Source organism: Lissotriton helveticus, chromosome 12 (assembly GCF_964261635.1).
Source record: "Lissotriton helveticus chromosome 12, aLisHel1.1, whole genome shotgun sequence".
Lineage (NCBI taxonomy): Eukaryota > Metazoa > Chordata > Amphibia > Caudata > Salamandridae > Lissotriton > Lissotriton helveticus.
Window position 1 is genome coordinate 837,334,347 of NC_136073.1, and position 19,625 is coordinate 837,353,971.

Sequence of the window (19,625 nt, forward strand, 5' to 3'; positions counted from 1 at the left end):
TGTAGGAACATTTTCATACACTCAGAGACAGGTGTAAAAAAGCTATCATGTTTACTTCAGTCTGCATGAAGAATTCACCCCACTGTCTGTCTGTTGTATTAGATTTATGAACTTTTACAGAGGTTGAATGACCTGGAGGAATATTTGACAGCAGGCCATTAAGCCTTCAGTTATGGGTGTGACAATGTCCTTCAAAGACCACATTCCTCCCATGCATAATCACAAGGTCAATGACTAAGAGGTCACTTCACAAAACAAAGACAAAGGTAGTAGGCCTGGTTATTTTTTTAGTGAAAGTACATGGTCATTGCTGAAAGTGGTCTGTGTGCATGATGGTTGGTTGAGGTTGAGCAGGTGCATGTGAGAATTAAGTGAATATGATCATGGATGGGTGGGTAAGTGCAAGGATAGATGGTACGTTACACTTTTTTTTCATAATGATCAATCAACTGGTCTGTTATTGCTTTTGTGCAGACTGAAGAATGGTTAGGGCCTGTTCCTATTTTTGATGGGGCTCGACGAGGAACTGTGTGAGCTTCTGCAGGAGGTGGTTTAAAGGGTTAAAAAAACTGGACGGTGATAGGTGTCTAACTCGTTCATGGCACATGAAACCTTTCAATAGTTGTGTTCTTCTAGCTGGCACCATCTCCAGATTTCCGGTGTTTCCTTCATCCGTTTTCTGTTTGTGTTTTCTAGAGGCCCTCAATTTGTGAGGCAGGTATGGTTGGAGGGCTGGATGAACGGATGAGTGTACACTTAGAAAAATGGACGAGAGAGAACATGAATGGGCGAGTAAGTACACAGATGGATTCATGCAGGCCAATGTGGGGTTGCAATTCGTCAGAAATCCGACTTGCAGGTCCTGTGACTTTTTCCTCCTTGTATTAAAAAAACTTAAACTAAGTGGGGGCTTTTTGAGGGTTCCTCCACAAGGGACAGCGTGTCCAAACCCTGCTTTCTTGTACGCCATTGTTTTTAGGTCGAGCCTAGACGTGCGATTGCTGTCTGCTCGACGACTATTGTCACCCGTTTCTGGGAATGTGGACACGAGATGTGCACGAGCGCAGATTTCATCTCGTGGGCGCGCACGGCGCCGTGCCCATCTCCTGCCACAGATTCCCGTGCGCAAACACACACACACAGCCACACTCACGCATGCGCACATACACAGCCACACGCATGCACACGCACACACAGGCACACACACACTGCATACACACACGCACCCCCCCCTTAAACAGACACACGCGCACACAGACAGACACACTTGAACACACACAGACACACGCGCGTACACCCCCCCCCTCCACTCACCGGGCTCTTTCCGCGTGTCCCTCGGCAGCCAGCATTCAGCGTGCAGTGTTCCAGGACGTTCTCCCGGCAGTTCCTTCCCGTTTCTTTGCAGGCCCCGCCCACGTCCCAACGAATGGTGCCTGACTTCCGCTAGCACTCCGTGGCATTTTTTTTTTTTGTATTGCATTGGCTCTAGTACGATTAGCCTGCAACAATTGTTAAAAAAAGCTAGGTACGTAACGCGATCTTGCTTGCGAAGCAGAGACACATTTCTTTAGTTGTGTGTGTATTTATGTATTCATTGGTATTCTGTGTAGTGCTGACATGTTGCGTCCATACACTCTATAGCGTTTTGAAATGGGGGGAAGAAAGCACCAGGCTCGTTCTAATCTTTTTGGTAAACAAACCGTTTAATTGTATTTATTGGATCTTGATATAGCTCCTTTACACCACATAGGGAGCCGCTGTCCATGCTTTTTCCCTCCTCCCCGCCCCCCGTTTTGCGTAGCACTGACAGGCTGCCTTTCTAGGCGCTTCAGTACGCTTAGCATGCAACAATTGATAAAAACTAGGTATGTAACGCGATCTTGCTTGCGAAGTAGAAACACGTTCCTTTAGTTGTGTGTATTTAGTTATTCATTAGTATTTTGTGTAGTGCCGACATGTTGCGCCCATACACTCTATAACGTTTCTAAATGGGGGAAAAAGCGCTGGGCTCGTGCTAATCTTTATGGTAAACAGACCGGTTTATTGAATTGTATTTATTGTAGCTTGATATAGCTCCTTTACACCACTTAGGGAGTCTGGAGACGGCAAGGGGTAAAATCTGGACGCATTCTATCATTTGCATACAATATAAAATACGCATTTTACATTTCTTCAGGGCTAACTTTTAAAATATGTGTAGTGCCTGCATTTTGCCGTTCAGTGCGCCTCATTTTCGTGGAGAACGCAGAGTTGCGCTTAGTGCATTGGTTTTAGCTGGGGAGTCCTTTATTATTTACCAGTCCATTGCATAGCGCCATGTCACCTTTCAGACAACTTACAGCACCTTGCGATTCTGAAGTGAGAAAAGGTTGAGCTAGGCACGCTGCATTATTTTCCAGCTGGACACACATTTATTATCAATTTCTTGCACCACGCGCTTATATGCCCTGTCCTGAAGGAGAATGGGGGGTGGGGCTGGAGGCTGACTGAGGGGTGGTAGAGCACGCAGAGCTGAAGAGAAGTCACTTTACCGACTGGGGGGTGTCATGCCTCGGGGCTCCCCTACGCTGTCCCTTTAAGACACAAGATATATAAGGAACCAGGAGACAGGGAACGACGCTTCACGTTCTTGCGTCAAGCTTCCCTTGTTTCCGGTTCCGTCTATTTCCTGTTGCCTGACCTAGCAGTTCCTGTTTGACCTTTCTTGTTTTGTTGCTGGTTTAGCGTATGCGTCCCATTCACCATCCTATCGTGGGACTCACTTACGCATTTGTTCGGCAGCGTTCCGCTGCCTCAGGCGTACCTTGTAAACGCCTATCCTCCTCTCCCCCTTTCCTTGTGCCTCGCCCGGCGGCCGGGCTTAGCTCCGCCATCCGGCCGGGCACAGCGTTATCCTGCGCAGCTTGGAGAGCTTGTTCACGGCGCCAGAGTGAACTTCCTTGGCTTCCACTGGTTGTGTGTTCCACCCGGCGGCCGGGCTTTGCTCCGCCATCCGGTGGGACTAGTCTCAGAGCGTACTTCTTTAAATCTCCGCAGGTTGCATATTCCACCCGGCGACCGGGCTTTGCTCCGCCATCCGGTGGGATTAGTCTTCCCTATTTGCTTCTCAAGTACTTGTGTACTGCACCTGACGGCCGGGCTTAGCTCCGCTGTCCGGTGTCAGTGCATTCCCCAGTTATTATTTTCTTAGTTAGTCAGTTAGGTTGCTCCCTCACTATTTTCCTGTCCCTATCCTGTGTCCACGTTGTCCTTCACGTTCCCTGTTTCCAGAACATCCGCCAGTAACGCTGACATCATACTGGAAACCCCCTTTCCTTGGTATTTGGTGGCACTCTTGCGTGGATCAGGGTGGGTGCATATTCCACACTACAGGGAATCACGGTAAGAGCGCACATGCGCTACCAATCTTTCTTCAGTACTATTGATACATGTGGATGGATTATATATGTTCCGTTTTGGTTCTCATAGATGGTGATACACTGCGTAAAACACCTGCAGAAGAGTTGGGCGGAAAGTTCATTATATGCCAGACAGTAGTGAAAGTGTCTTCGAAGGCTGGTCCATTATAGTTGAAGTAAGAAGGGGTTATATAGGCCATTATTGTACCTTACACCATCTCACCTGTAAGTGCTCAACAGCCTATTGTGTCATCCCTATCATAGCTCCAGACGCTGTGCCTTTGTTTCCACCTTCACCTGTTAAAGCAGCGACATATTAGAACCTGGGGTACGTGATATGGTTGTGTATTTGTACATTGGTATATTCTAGTTATTGGTTTAGAGCTAGAGTGTTTTACTTCCTCTTGTCATTGCAGCCTACCTGTTTTCCGGTTCCTTTCATTGAAGCACCATCGCATTCACTACTGGAGAGTACCATCAATCATCATTGTCTTCCCCCATCTTTCCTTGTTTTGTTTCCCTGTTTTCCCCTGGCGTGTCTCTCGTACTCTAGTGCTTGATAGAGTCGGAAGACCGTAGGGGAAGGCTGCGGATTACTCTTCGGATTCCTGACGCTCCTGTGGAACCAGCCTGCAATCCTTACAGAACGTGAAGCCCAAGTGGTACGTTCTGCCCGAGCGTCATGGATCTCGAAGCAGTGACCCTGACGGATCTAGCGGGTATGTTAGGTAATCTGCAGGTCGAAACGCAAACTCTAATGGCTAGGGTAGACACGCTCCAGAGGCAGCAGCCCTCAGGGGCTTCAGGTGGGGGTACATCAGTGGTGCAAGTGACTACTCCCCCTATCATTCCGCTGGCACCCCTGAGAGATTTGCAGGGGACGCAGCACGATGCGCTGCTTTCCTTAGCCAGTGTCAGTTACACTTTTCTTGTAAAGCGGCATGTTTCCCCTCAGATCAGGCCAAGGTAGCATTTGTGATCTCGTATCTTAGTGGGTCAGCGGCCGACTGGGCAATCCCGTTGGTGGACAGGGATGATCCTTTATTGCACAGCTACTCGGCTTTCAGGCGAGAGTTTCGCAAATTGTTTGATAGACATACGTATACTCATTCAGCTGATACTGAGTTGCTAGACCTTAAACAGGGTACCCAAGATTTGGTAGCTTATATAACCAAATTTCGCAGCTTGGTGGTTGAATCTGACTGGCCTGAATCAAAACAGAGTACTATGTTTTATAGGGGTTTACGTGAAGAATTGAAAGACGCTCTCTCTCAAATAGTCGACCTTCCCACCTCCTGTCCAGCATTAATCGATTTAGTGGTAAAGATAGATCACCGCTGCCAAGAAAGGAGGAAAGAGAGAGGGAAACACGAGTACCGTTACGCTGGCACGAAGGAGAAAAAGAACACTCCTGAGAAATCCAGTGATGACAGTGAACCTATGCAGATAGGTGTTGTTAGAGGTCCTTTGACTACAGAAGAGAGACAGAGGAGAAGAGCTCTTAGACTATGTCTTTATTGTGGTAAAGCAGGTCATTTTCTGCGGGAATGCCCGGTGAAACTCAAGTCCACACAAACCAAATTACAGGGAAACTAGCAAGCCTGGGTTCTTGTGAGACAAGGAACCCAGGTAGATCTGGTCTTACAGTCTCTTCTTCTGATATTAACACCACTCCCACGAACCATCTATATATTTCAGTACATATGACTCAGGGGGCGCTTGGTTTACATGTATTAGTTATGATTGATTCTGGGGCGTCCGGAAATTACATGGACCAAGAGTGGGCAAAAGAAAACCTGATAGCCTTTACTACAAAGGAGACACCCAGTACTGTTACTACTATAGACGGCAGTTCTCTTATTTCTGGCCCTGTAACTCAATGTACCAGTCCTCTTTGCATGACTATAGATTCCGACCATCAGGAGGAAGTGGTGTTTGATTTAAATTGTTCACCACAATTTCCAGTATTACTGGGTATCCCATGGTTGAGGTCTCAGAATCCTGTTATTAATTGGGAAACATCTACGGTTACCTTTCCTTCTGTCGTGCCTTCACCCATAGTGGGGGCAGCTGTAGAAGGCTTAAGTATGAACCGCGACAGCCAAGAGTCTAGTTCGTCCTTACCACCCTGTTACCAAGATCTACAGGCAGTCTTTGATGCCAAGGAAGCTGAGGTTCTTCCCCCACACAGAGTGTATGACTGCCGTATAGAGTTGGAGGCAGGAGCTAGAATTCCTTGCAGTAGAGTCTACGCCCTTACTGAAAAGGAGAATGTTTATTTAAGGGACTATCTGGATTCCATGCTTCAGAAAGGGTTTATTCGACAATCACGGTCCCCGGCTTCTTCTTCTTTATTCTTCATTCCAAAACGAGAAGGGGGTTTGCGATGCTGCATTGATTATCGAAAGTTGAACGATGTTACCATCAAGAACCGTTACCCCCTGCCTCTCATCGCCTCCCTCCTTGACAAAATACGCAATGCCCAATTTTTCACTAAGTTAGACTTACGTGGGGCTTACCATCTAGTGCGTGTCAAGGAGGGTGACGAATGGAAAACTGCCTTTTGCACCAAATACGGTCTCTTTGAATATCTTGTGATGCCCTTCGGGCTATGTAATGCCCCTGCGGCGTTTCAATTCTTTATTAACGAGGTATTAAAGGACATGCTTGAGATCTATGTGATTGCTTACATAGATGATTTATTGATTTTTTCCTGTACCCTGACTGAACACAAACAACATGTCCGCAACGTATTGGAACGACTGTTTGACAACCGTTTGTATTGCAAGCTGGAAAAGTGTACCTTTCACACCAAGGAAGTACCCTTTTTGGGATATGTCGTATCCCCTAGGGGTCTTAGTATGGATACTTCCAAGGTAGAGGCTGTGTTAGCTTGGCCGGCTCCTCGTTCGGTGAAGGAAATTCAAAGCTTTCTGGGCCTAGCAAACTTTTATCGACGGTTTATCCGTGATTTCTCCACCTTGATATCGCCGGTCACTTCGCTATTGCGAAAAGGCGTTCCCTTTGTGTGGTCTGGTGAAGCAGATCGTTCTTTTCGCCTACTGAAGAAGGCGTTCACTAGCGCTCCTGTCTTGCGTTATCCGGACCCTGCATTGCCCTTTGTGGTGGAAGTGGATGCTTCTCAAGTGGCCGTGGGTGGTGTGCTGTCCCAAGCGGATGCGGTGACTGGAGAGTGCCATCCGGTCGCTTTCTTCTCGCATAAGTTCACTCCTGCTGAGTACAATTACGCCGTAGGAGACAAGGAACTGTTGGCCATTAAGAAGGCGTTTGAGGAGTGGAGGCAGTATCTCTTGGGGGCTAGATATCCTGCTGTTGTGTATACTGATCACAGGAACCTCCAGTACCTCAAATCAGCTAAGGCCCTATCCATGAGACAGTTACGCTGGTCCCAATATTTTAGCGAATTTGACTTCACCGTCCAATACAGACCTGGGAGAAAAAACGGTAAGGCGGATGCCCTGTCCCGGTTGGGTTTTGATATCCCTTCAGACCCCATTGAGCAAGTCAACATCATCCCCAGAGCTAACATCATAGGACTTGTACAGAACGAGGATGAATTCCTAACACTGGTCAGAACTAGTCAAGTTGCAGCAGACATGATGCAAGTGGTGGGGCCACAGGAAATGTCGCTGCGAAGAGGACTGGTACGGGTACAGGGGGGAGTGGTGTTACCGTCAAGAGAGCTACAGGAACAGGTCCTAAGGTGGTATCATTCTCATCCAGTAGCAGGCCATCCCGGAATCAAGAGAACAATAGAGGCTGTGCGTGACCGTTTCTGGTGGCCTACTATGTTGAAAGACATCGAACAATACGTGAAGACATGTTGTGTGTGTGCCCAAACCAAGGTGTCACGTCTCAATCCAGTGGGCCTTCTTATGCCTCTACCTTCACCTGCAGGTCCATGGCATACTGTGTCACTTGATTTCATAGTAGAACTACCGCTCACAAAACAGAAGAACAATACACTGTTAGTGGTAGTAGACTTATTCACTAAAATGGCTCATTTTGTGCCCTTAAAGGGCTTGCCCACCGCTGTAGAGTTGGCATCCATATTCATGCAGCACATAGTCCGACTACATGGTTTTCCGTCTGTTCTAGTGTCCGATAGAGGGGCGCAATTTGTGTCACGATTCTGGAGAAGTTTATGTTCCCTTCTCCATATTGATGTCCGTTTGTCTTCCAGTCACCATCCACAGTCTGACGGACAAACAGAAAGGGTTAACCAGTGTTTCGAGCAGTACATCTGGAATCAGATGTTACAGACCTTGGATGAATGGGATGAGTTAGTCTGGTTAGCTGAAATCTCTTACAACCAAAGCTCACACTCCTCCACCAAGACCTCTCCTTTCTATTGTTCTTATGGCTATCACCCCAGGTTATTGCCCTCCGGTGTCCCTACCGATTGTCCAACCCCAGCTGCCTCAGACAGAGTAGAACACCTACACAAAGTACAGAAGAGAGCACTAGAGAATCTGGAGATGGCAAAGGTGAGATACACCGAAGGGGCAAACCTACACAGGAGACTGGAACCCATTTATACACCAGGAGATGAGGTCTGGCTCTCCACTAAGTACATCACTTTGGGGGGTCCACGCAAGTTTAGCCCCAAATACATAGGACCTTACAAGGTGTAGAAGGTGATCAATCCTGTCGCCATCAAGATCGTCCTGCCTCCCTCCTTTAAGATCCATCCGGTCTTCCATGTGTCGCTACTCAAACCGGTTGAACCGGGGACTAGGGTTCCGGTGAGACCTGCTCCTGTTATTCTGCAGGATTCAGAGGAGTATGAGGTTGGGGCCATCATGGATTCCCGGAGAGTTAGAAACACGTTGCAATACCTGGTCCATTGGAAAGGGTATGGTATAGAGGAACGCACGTGGGAACCTGCGGACAATGTCCATGCTCCCCGATTATTGAGAGAATTCCATCGCAGATACCCTGACAAGCCTAAACCAGGTGGGGAGCATCGTGGGGGGAGTGTACTGTCATGCCTCGGGGCTCCCCTACGCTGTCCCTTTAAGACACAAGATATATAAGGAACCAGGAGACAGGGAACGACGCTTCACGTTCTTGCGTCAAGCTTCCCTTGTTTCCGGTTCCGTCTATTTCCTGTTGCCTGACCTAGCAGTTCCTGTTTGACCTTTCTTGTTTTGTTGCTGGTTTAGCGTATGCGTCCCATTCACCATCCTATCGTGGGACTCACTTACGCATTTGTTCGGCAGCGTTCCGCTGCCTCAGGCGTACCTTGTAAACGCCTATCCTCCTCTCCCCCTTTCCTTGTGCCTCGCCCGGCGGCCGGGCTTAGCTCCGCCATCCGGCCGGGCACAGCGTTATCCTGCGCAGCTTGGAGAGCTTGTTCACGGCGCCAGAGTGAACTTCCTTGGCTTCCACTGGTTGTGTGTTCCACCCGGCGGCCGGGCTTTGCTCCGCCATCCGGTGGGACTAGTCTCAGAGCGTACTTCTTTAAATCTCCGCAGGTTGCATATTCCACCCGGCGACCGGGCTTTGCTCCGCCATCCGGTGGGATTAGTCTTCCCTATTTGCTTCTCAAGTACTTGTGTACTGCACCTGACGGCCGGGCTTAGCTCCGATGTCCGGTGTCAGTGCATTCCCCAGTTATTATTTTCTTAGTTAGTCAGTTAGGTTGCTCCCTCACTATTTTCCTGTCCCTATCCTGTGTCCACGTTGTCCTTCACGTTCCCTGTTTCCAGAACATCCGCCAGTAACGCTGACATCATACTGGAAACCCCCTTTCCTTGGTATTTGGTGGCACTCTTGCGTGGATCAGGGTGGGTGCATATTCCACACTACAGGGAATCACGGTAAGAGCGCACATGCGCTACCAATCTTTCTTCAGTACTATTGATACATGTGGATGGATTATATATGTTCCGTTTTGGTTCTCATAGATGGTGATACACTGCGTAAAACACCTGCAGAAGAGTTGGGCGGAAAGTTCATTATATGCCAGACAGTAGTGAAAGTGTCTTCGAAGGCTGGTCCATTATAGTTGAAGTAAGAAGGGGTTATATAGGCCATTATTGTACCTTACACCATCTCACCTGTAAGTGCTCAACAGCCTATTGTGTCATCCCTATCATAGCTCCAGACGCTGTGCCTTTGTTTCCACCTTCACCTGTTAAAGCAGCGACATATTAGAACCTGGGGTACGTGATATGGTTGTGTATTTGTACATTGGTATATTCTAGTTATTGGTTTAGAGCTAGAGTGTTTTACTTCCTCTTGTCATTGCAGCCTACCTGTTTTCCGGTTCCTTTCATTGAAGCACCATCGCATTCACTACTGGAGAGTACCATCAATCATCATTGTCTTCCCCCATCTTTCCTTGTTTTGTTTCCCTGTTTTCCCCTGGCGTGTCTCTCGTACTCTAGTGCTTGATAGAGTCGGAAGACCGTAGGGGAAGGCTGCGGATTACTCTTCGGATTCCTGACGCTCCTGTGGAACCAGCCTGCAATCCTTACAGGGGGTCTATCTGGAGAGTTTCTTTAAACACGTCTTCAGTGTAGCATTAGCCGAGCCACGTTGTAAGCTCCTGTGCCTGCCGGCTGATACGGCGCACACTGGCATGTAGTGGAAAATGTGAAGATTGTCTTCCCAGGACAGACACTGCACCAGGGCCCCTTGCACACGATCACTCATCGCTTCACTCATGCACACACAGGCTGAGCACTACTGTAAGTTCCATGTCCACCGGCTGGCACACCGGATGTTTCCATGTGCTCGTAAAGGCAGCCTTCCCAGGACACACACCAGGGATCAGTGCACACGATCACACGCCCCTTCACGTATACAAGGACACAAGGACTGAGCAGCACCAGTGGTCTTGCAATGCAATAGGTCTTGCATTTGAGAGACTTTGAGCTACTGGCATTGTAAATTACAAACCTTTTATCTATGTGTTGGTTTTGAAAACAGATAAATAAAAAGCATTGTCATTTACAATGCCAATAGCTTAAAATTTCGCAAATGCGAGACCTATTGCATTGCAAATGCTTGTTAAAACTGTTGGCCACGGGTACTATGACCTGAGTCCTGTAATGGCTACCGCAAGATCATTTTTTCTCATGCAGTAGCCAGGCAGATGTCTTTTATCTGAGGTACCAACTTTTTTACTGCACATCCTGAAGGGACTACAGGAGAAAAATCTCCCTCCTCCAATCTCGTTGATCCATATTCTTTTACAATTTGAATTTCAGAAATCGCAACTCATTTGTGAGTCCCAAACATCTAAGATATACAAAAGAATTAACCACTTAAGCCCAACTCTACAACTTTATAAAATGCTAATTGCTAATACCTCAAAACTTTCTGAACAGATTCACACTAAACAAATACACAGTTCTGAGTAAAGTTCTACATTCATGTCAAGTTTATTGTGAATGTATTACACGGTTCAGGCTGTAGGCATGAAAGAGATTTCCTATAGAAGCTAAAATGGTAAAACACATCTTCTTCATCTTCCCCTTCAACTTTTTTTCCATGAATGATTCTTTATAAAACAAGGCATGCCGAGGCTTAGCTGAATAAGCTAATACGCAGTCATATTTTATGCAAATCCGTCCACAGATTCAAAAGTTATAGGTCGATTAATAAATGCCTTTCTCCAGTATTACATCTTTCATAGATTCACATGCTTGTATCTTCCCCGTCGTCATGGTGGGAGTCTCACAGTAACAGAATGACCAAAGCAGTATCATAGAGAAGAAAACTGCATAGAAAAGCCCCTATGGACTGTAGTATTTGGTAACCAGACCTCCTCATTGTTTGGTCCAAAAGTTAGCCAATCAGCATTGCTGCCCTGCCCTTACACTCCCCAGCAGAAGCTTCCTGCCTCAGATTTCCAACCGCCTTCGTGTGAGAAAGGAGTCTCCCTGAGCTCTGCTCAGTTTGCTGTTCCAGTGTGAACTGTTGACCTTGTTTTTTTCAACTGTATTATCTTCTGGATTAATGTATTGTGTGTACCTATTTCTTTTATGATGGCTGAAAGCTCTAAAAAGAGGCTTTTCAGGCCTTGCAGATCCTGTGGAAAGGCTAGACTTTTCTCTGAAGACCCTCACAAGGACTGCTTATACTGTCTTCATCCGAAGCATGTGGCTAAGGATTGTAAATATTGTAGAACCTTCTCTGCTAAAACTCTGAGGGACAGAGAGGCTCGTCTGCTGTTGTGGCTTCAGAAAAAGAAGGCCGCATCAGATTCAGATTCTGGTGAGGAGTCTACTACTTTAACTCCTAAGAAGAGAAAGGCCTCACATTCTGAGGAAATGGTGGAGCCTAAGAAGTTTAAATCTAAGGTGAAAGAGGCCTCATCTCTCCCTCCTACCCCCATCAAGAAGTCGTCAGGTCAGAAGGGGGCAGGGTCTGCTCCGTTGACCAGTTCCCTGGTTTCTGCTGTAAAATCTGTGGTGAAGACTTCAGCTCCGTCGACGACTTCACCGTCGACGACGACTATTTCGACGACGACAGCTGCGTCGACGACGGGAGCTAAGACAGTATCGACGACGACTACGTCGACGAGTTTGATCATACCGTCGACGAAGAAACCGTCGACGACATCATCGACGATGAAATCGGTGTCGAAGTCGTCGACGACCCCGTCGACGACGGTCCCGTCGACGATGGCTTTAGTGACGTCGGCTCTGTCGACGACGACTCTGTCGACGACGAGTGTAATTTCAACGGCAAAGGCGTTTAAATCACCGCAATCGAAGACTTTGATCTCCTTTCGCTCATTTCAGTCGTCGAGAGGTTCGGCGACCATAAGCAAATCTGCAGAATTCACGTCGTGGACGCAGATTTCACCTCTACCCCCATCTTCTTTGCTGGAACAGGATTCAGAGGAGAGGAGTCGTCTGGAGTGGCCTACAGTCCTTCGCAACTTAAGATAAAGAGCCAGGACACAGATGATGAGGAGGTGTTTTCCTTTAAGGAGAGAGCTCAGTCTCAATCTGCAAGATACACATCTTTTCAGGAGACTTGCGACTATGCTGAGGAAGATGAGCAGCAGGAAGAGTCGCGAGAGGAGTCGAGAGAAGAGTCAGTCTCCATACCTGTAGCTTTGGTTTCTGACCTGAGGTTCATGATTAACGACTACTATCGTCGTTTTCCAGAGGCGAATCAGCCTACACCATCTACGCCAGCGCCTGCAACACAGCCTCCGAGAACCCATTCTACTCCTCACACGCAGTCTGTGAGGTCACCTCCAGTGGTCACAATCAGGATGACCTAACGGACACTGATGATGATGAGCAACCTGACGAAGGTGAAATTCTACAAAATTCTACGGGAGGTCAGGAATGGCATGAGTACATTTTGCCGTCGCATCCTTCACCTACTCCGCCGCCAACCACTTCTCCTCCTCAGGATATTGGAGGTTTCCATGACATTATGGAAAAGGCAGCCTAGAGATTTGATCTGGAGATGGAGGTTAAAGAAACTGAATGTTTCTTATATGATTTCAAAGATGACGCCAGAAAGTCTGCTCGCTCAATACCGATCATCCCTCACCTTTGGGAAGAGGGACTAAAAATTTTGAAGACACCGGCCTCCATCGCAGTTTCGGTTCCTAGAATCGAAAAGAAATATAGAGCACCAGAGTCTTCTCCGGCCTGTCTGATAGGACACCCGAGACCGGAGTCGGTGGTGACACAAGCAGCTCAGAGGAATTCTAAGAGCCAAGTGGCTACTTCAATGGTGCCGCCGGACAAAGAGGGACGGAGTATGGATGGAGCCGGGAAGAGGTTTGCGGTCATGGCAGCCTCTACTATTAAAGCAGCCAATGCGATGGCCTTGATTAGCCGTTTTAACAGGCAAATGTGGTCGGATTTGGCACCCATTATGGCTGCGCTCTCGGAGGATAAAAAAGAAGAAGCAGCTGCTATTTTCCGTGATGGGGCAAAGTCGGCCTCCGAATCCATTGATGTTGCCATGGATGTCTCTTCTATGGCCTTCAGGCAGATGGCAGGAGCAGTTTCTCTCCGGAGACAGGGTTGGCTGAAGGCTACATCCTTTCGTCCGGAGGTGCAGGCGAAGATTGTCGACATGCCATACGATGGCGAAAATCTATTTGGCAAACATGTTGACGAGGCGCTGCAGGGCATCAAGTCAGATACGGACACGGCTGGGGCGCTAGGATCCCTTCAGCAAGGAAGGTTCCAGTCCTTTCGTAAAAGAGGTGCAAGGGGCCAATTTAATCAGAGATCTTCATTTCCATCCAACAGATATCAGCCTTATAACCAGCAGGGATATAAGCAATACAATACAGGCAACCAATATAGACCTTCAAATTCCTCTTTCCAGCAGAAGGCTGGAATCAACAATCTAACAGGCGACAATGATTTCATGCTGGCGCTCCCCATACAGCAGATCCCGGAAAACGACCATTATCTGTCTCTCTTCTTCGACAATTGGATGTCCATAACATCGGACAAATGGGTTTTGGATGTAATATGCAGAGGCCATACCCTAGAGTTTGTACAAATATCACCAGATCATCCCCAGGTGATCAGACATCATCAACATCGTCAGGATGGAACTGCAAAAGGAGGTCCATTCACTTTTGCAGAAGGGGGCTATAGAGGAAGTACCTCAACAACACAGAGGGAAAGGCTTCTATTCGCATTTCTTCCTCATCAAGAAGAAGCAAACTACGAAGTGGAGACAGGTATTGGATTTGAGGGATCTGAATCAATACATAAAGAAAATTCCCTTCCGAATGCTCTCGTTACAAGAGATCCTCCTACTGTTAAGGAGGAAAGACTTCATGGCTTCGTTGGACCTCATGGATGCATACTTCCATATTCCAATCCATCGGAAGCACAGGAAATATCTAAGATTTGCCGTGGAGAGTCGCCATTTCCAATTCAAAGTGTTGCCATTTGGCCTCAAATCGGCCCGAGGGAGTTTACCAAATGCATGGCCCCGGTGGCGGCCCACTTAAGGTTGAAGGGGCATTGCATTTACCCATATCTAGACGATTGGCTGGTGACAGGACCATCATTCACAAGAGCCAGAAGGTCCCTTCAGTGCTGCATCCGCGTTTTCCATCGGTTAGGATTAAGGACCAACTTGGAAAAGTCTTCACTGATTCCAGCTCAGGGCATTCAATTCCTAGGGACATGGATATGCACCAAGGAAACGAAAGCATACCCGTCCGAGAAAAGGATGAGAAAAATAATAAGCCTCGCAACATCCCTTCAAACAAAAAGGTTCACTTCTGTGCGGATGTACAAATCCTTGTTGGGGATGATGTCCTCTTGCATCCCACTGGTTCCAAACTGCCGTCTTCGAATGAGACCCTTGCAGGAACATCTAGACGAGCAGTGGGTTCAGTCCAAAGGAACCTTCGAAGATCGGATTACCATCACTCACCGTATGAAAGTGGCCATGTCATGGTGGAAGGTTCAGAAGAACTTGAATCAGGGTCTCAACTTTGTACCTCAGACTCACAAATACGTGATGACGACCGACGTTTCTTTGCAAGGATGGGGCGCGCACCTCCAGGAGCTGGAGATCCAGGGCCATTGGTCAGAGTGGGAAGCACAGCTTCACATAAATATGTTGGAGCTCAAAGCGGTGTTTCTGGGACTTCAAGCTTTCCTGCCCAGAATACAGAACTCGTCGGTGCTCATTCAGACAGACAGCACCACGACTATGTTTTATCTTCTGAAGCAAGGAGGAACAAAATCCAAACCACTTTCTGCGCTGGCGCAAAGGATTTGGAAATGGCTGATGAACCACAACATTTCTATTCAGGTGCAGCATATACAAGGCACCCTCAACACAAGGGCGGATGTCCTAAGTCGCACGACGAGTGTGTTGCACGCGTGGGAACTGAACGACACTCAGCTTCACAGAGTGTTTAAAAAATGGGGCACACCAACGTTCGACTTGTTCGCAACCCGGGACAATTCGAAATGCAATCAGTTTGCGTCCAGGTACCCTCAGCAGGATTCCAAAGGAAATGCGTTTCACATGGACTGGACGGGAATATTCGCTTACGCGTTCCCACCAATTCCTTTAATACCACGAGTGATTCACAAAATGATATCCGAACCATGTCATGTCATTCTGATAGCACCAGCTTGGCCGAGGCAGGCATGGTTTTCAGATCTACTGCAGATGTCGAAAGGCAACAAGGTGCAATTCCCGACATTCCAGAGCCTCATATCAATGAGCAACGGACAAATTCTGCATCCGGACCTAGCATCGCTAAAATTATCCGCATGGAACCTCATGAGCGGGAATTCCAAGCCATGAGTATTCCACAAGACTGCAGACAAATACTTTCACAATCCAGAGCTATGTCAACCAACAAGACATACACAGCCGAATGGACACGCTTCTGTCACTGGTGTACCAGTCAAAGTCTGCATCCGTTGACGGTACCCCCAGAAGGTATTCTGCCTTACCTGTTGTCGTTATCAAAAGCAGGTCTGTCTCATGCCTCACTGAAGGTGCATTTGGCGGCGATTTCAAGATTCAGGAGAATGCCAGACGAGCCGTCTCTCTGGTCTCACAGACTCATAAAGGAGTTCGTTAGAGGGCTCATTAGAGCTTTTCCACCCATTCAACGACCGCCAGTACCCTGGCATCTTAATACAGTCTTGACGCAACTTATGAGGCCGCCATTCGAGCCTATACACAAGACAGACTTACAATTCCTCTCTTGGAAGACAGCCCTGCTGCTAGCTCTTACCTCGGCGAGGAGAGTTAGCGAAATTTAAGCCTTTTCAGTGGAAGAGCCTTTTCTGCAATTTCGGCAGGACAGGGTTATACTAAGGACAAATCCTACGTTTATACCCAAGGTCCCTACTTCTTTTCACCTGAATGAGCCAATTATTTTGCCTACCTTCTTCAGCAATCCCTCATCTGAAGCCGAAAGAGTGTTGCATTCTTTGGACATCGCTAGATGTTTGAAATTCTACATCGAACGAACAAGAACATTCCGCAAATCTAAACAGTTATTTATTGCATTTGAAGGACAGAGGAAAGGGCTCCCTTTGTCAAGACTGAGTATCGCCAGATGAATATCATCGGCTATCATTAAGTGTCATGAAAAAGCTGGAAAGCCGCTTCATTCCAGAGTGACTGCTCATTCCACAAGAAAGATGGCGACATCGATAGCCTTATTTGCAGGAGTGTCTCTACCTGACATCTGCAGAGCGGCGACTTGGAAGAGTGTGCATTCATTTACCAAGCACTACTGTCTCAACACTGCGTGGAAAGAGGACACGGCAGTGCGACAAGCTGTTCTGAAACGTCTATTTCAATAAGGTATTCTTTGTTTCTCTGTTAATACTCTATACAGTATATATATATATATATATATATATATATATATATATATATATATATATATATATGTAAAATCTGCTATGGTTATAGATGGTTTTTAGGTCTCGCCTCTCAATGCGCATGCACATTGAGCGGAGCGAGACTATAGGGGCTTAAACAAGAGTTTAACTAGACTGGCGATTTACTGGCGATTTGGATGCAATGCATGTGCGATTTTAGCTCAATGCGCAAGCGCAATGAGTTAAAATGCGCGTGCACAGCATCAAATCGCCAGTCTTCGCCATCTGTTCCCCAGCTTGGTGCCACCAGCACCTTCCCGCTCCACCCCCTACTGCATCAAAGGCTTTCACGGCCGGGCGGCCGTGCTTTCAGTTTCACGGCCGCCAGGCTCCTTTTCTGTTGCTTCCTTTCATGTGCTCTCTCATATGTGCTGCAGAGTGCGTCCCGACCGTGCCTCGTTTGATTTTCTGTCGCTGATGTGGTGGCTTTCCTTTTGCATTTCCTGCCTCAGTTTTTAGTTGGCTGTCTTTTTGGAGGTTTCATAAAATCAAAGGCCAAATGTGACATGGAACACAGTGAACAAAGGCTTTTATTTCGCATTCTCCTGCATTTCTCCACGCAGCATGTCTCCCTTCTAACGTACCCGCTTGTTTTGGTTACAGCCCTAGCAAGCTTTTGCACGTAACCGTCACACGCATCTTCTCTTTCCCTCCCCTCCCTCCTCCACTCCCACCCCACTGACTCTGCTGTTCCTCCCCCTCCCTCCAATGCTGTGTGACCGGCGACAGTTGTTATTCAGGTCGGGGACCAGGCCGTTTGTGTATGCAGTTCATTTTCATTGCGCTTAAAACGTTCACTGTAACTTCGGTGTGTGCATTTCCTGCCTCAGTTTGTAGTTGGCTGTCTTTTTGGAGGTTTCATAAAATCAAGCGCGGCGAAGCCCAAATGTGACATGGAACACAGTGAACAAAGGCTTTTATTTCGCACTCTCCTGCATTTCTCCACGCAGCATGTCTCCCTTCTAACGTACCCGCTTGTTTTGGTTACAGCCCTAGCAAGCTTTTGCACGTAACCGTCACACGCATCTTCTCTTTCCCTCCCCTCCCTCCTCCACTCCCACCCCACTGACTCTGCTGTTCCTCCCCCTCCCTGCAATGCTGTGTGAACGGCGACAGTTGTTATTCAGGTCGGGGACCAGGCCGTTTGTGTATGCAGTTCATTTTCATTGCGCATAAAACGTTCACTGTAACTTCGGTGTGCTATAACATGTATTGGTAAATGTTTTTAACTTCTGAATAATATACACCTAAGTTCACCACATTTCTCTATGGTCCTCTGGTCAATAACCCCGACACGCCCCGGCAACCGCCCAGAAGTGTGGCACACATTAAAGAACACAAATGAATAAATGACTCTCAATCTGCGACTGGTTATGGCAATTTCTATGACATCATTTCCTACATGTTTATCTGTGGAGTAGTTTATTGGCTTGTTTTAATAGAGTTTTATATATCGCTAACTTGACCGGAATCAGGAATCAGAGCGCTTTACATGAGCACCAGTTGCATTACATGAGGACACACATTTATTTTTGTAAGGCACAGGGACATTAGGTGATTTGCACAGGATCACAGGATGTTCAGCGTCATTGCCGAGACTCCATCACAGTTCCCCAGACTCGAGGGCGACTGCCCTACTGTATGCCTTTCTCCGTGGTGATTGGCCTGCTTTCTGAGCATGAGTTGTCACGTACATACAAAACATGTTGCATTACAAATGCTATAGGTGTCCCATTTGAAAAAGTTAAAAGTATTGGCATTGTAAATAACAAAGCTATTAATTTTGATATTTTCAAGACCAACACATAAAAAAATGTTGTCATTTACAAAACCAATAGCTCCAACTTTTCTAATGCGAGACCTATTGCATTTCCAATGCTTGTTATTACTATCTGCCCTGTGTATTTTCAGATCATGTTCTAATATATTTCAGCTGCAGAACTTCCTTCTGGGTTCTATCCTGGAAACGCTGCAGGCTTTGTGGGTACTACTTGCTACTCTGATACAAGCATGTGAATCTATGAAAGATGTAATACTGGAGAAGGAATTAGTTACTTACCTGTACACTATAGTTCTCCAGTATTATCTTTCATAGATTCACATGCGCCCGCCCACCTCCCCGTTTCTCAGGCAGAACCTATTGTCTCGGTATTTATCCATGTCTCTCACTTGGGACCGGAAATCTGAGGCAGGAAGCTTCTGCTGGGGAGTGTGAGGGCAGGGCAGCAATGCTGATTGGCTAACTTTTGGACCAAACAATGAGGAGGTCTGGTTACCAAATACTACAGTCCCTAGGGGCTTTTCTATGCAGTTTTCTTCTCTATGATACTGCTTTGGTCATTCTGTTACCGTGAGACTCCCACCATGACGACGGGGAAGATACAAGCATGTGAATCTATGAAAGATAATACTGGAGAACTATAGTGTACAGGTAAGTAACTAATTCCTTTTAATGGAAAGTGTGTCTAAACCAAAACTACATTTTTGCCTTATCCAATAATGTTTCAAGGTTGACCAGGCACCGGCAGCTCACATAACTGTAAAGTTTTGCAAGAACTGTGTCAAAACAAACTAAGCCTTGCCAACACCAAAATGTTAGTAGCCATTGTCAGACCTTCGACTTTGCCAATGCTTGTTTTCTGTGACAACCTTTCTGGTGGCAAATTTCAGCTTTATTTAAACAGTGTTAAAAGTCTAACTTATTCAACAACAGATTTATGTCTAGGAATTCTAAAACAATAGTCTTTTTATGGGATTAACAAAAATCCCCATTTGGTGAGCATGTACATTTACAACAGTTTTATATTCGCGTGAAAGAAAACAGATTGATTAT

General features: G+C 46.9%; 2 protein-coding genes across 5 annotated transcripts in view; one reads left to right on the forward strand and one right to left on the reverse strand.

Moving 5' to 3' along the window:
- The window catches only part of MUC16 (mucin 16, cell surface associated), a 194,810-nt gene extending 188,671 nt beyond the window's left edge, over positions 1-6,139 (reverse strand). Inside the window, exon 1 of the mRNA XM_078668928.1 lies at positions 6,118-6,139. Coding sequence (XP_078525054.1) covers positions 6,118-6,139 — 22 coding nt within the window. The remainder of the gene's footprint in view (positions 1-6,117) is intronic.
- LINGO3 (leucine rich repeat and Ig domain containing 3) overlaps positions 1-19,625 on the forward strand; it is a 1,135,152-nt gene that overhangs the window by 780 nt on the left and 1,114,747 nt on the right. The window lies entirely within an intron of this gene.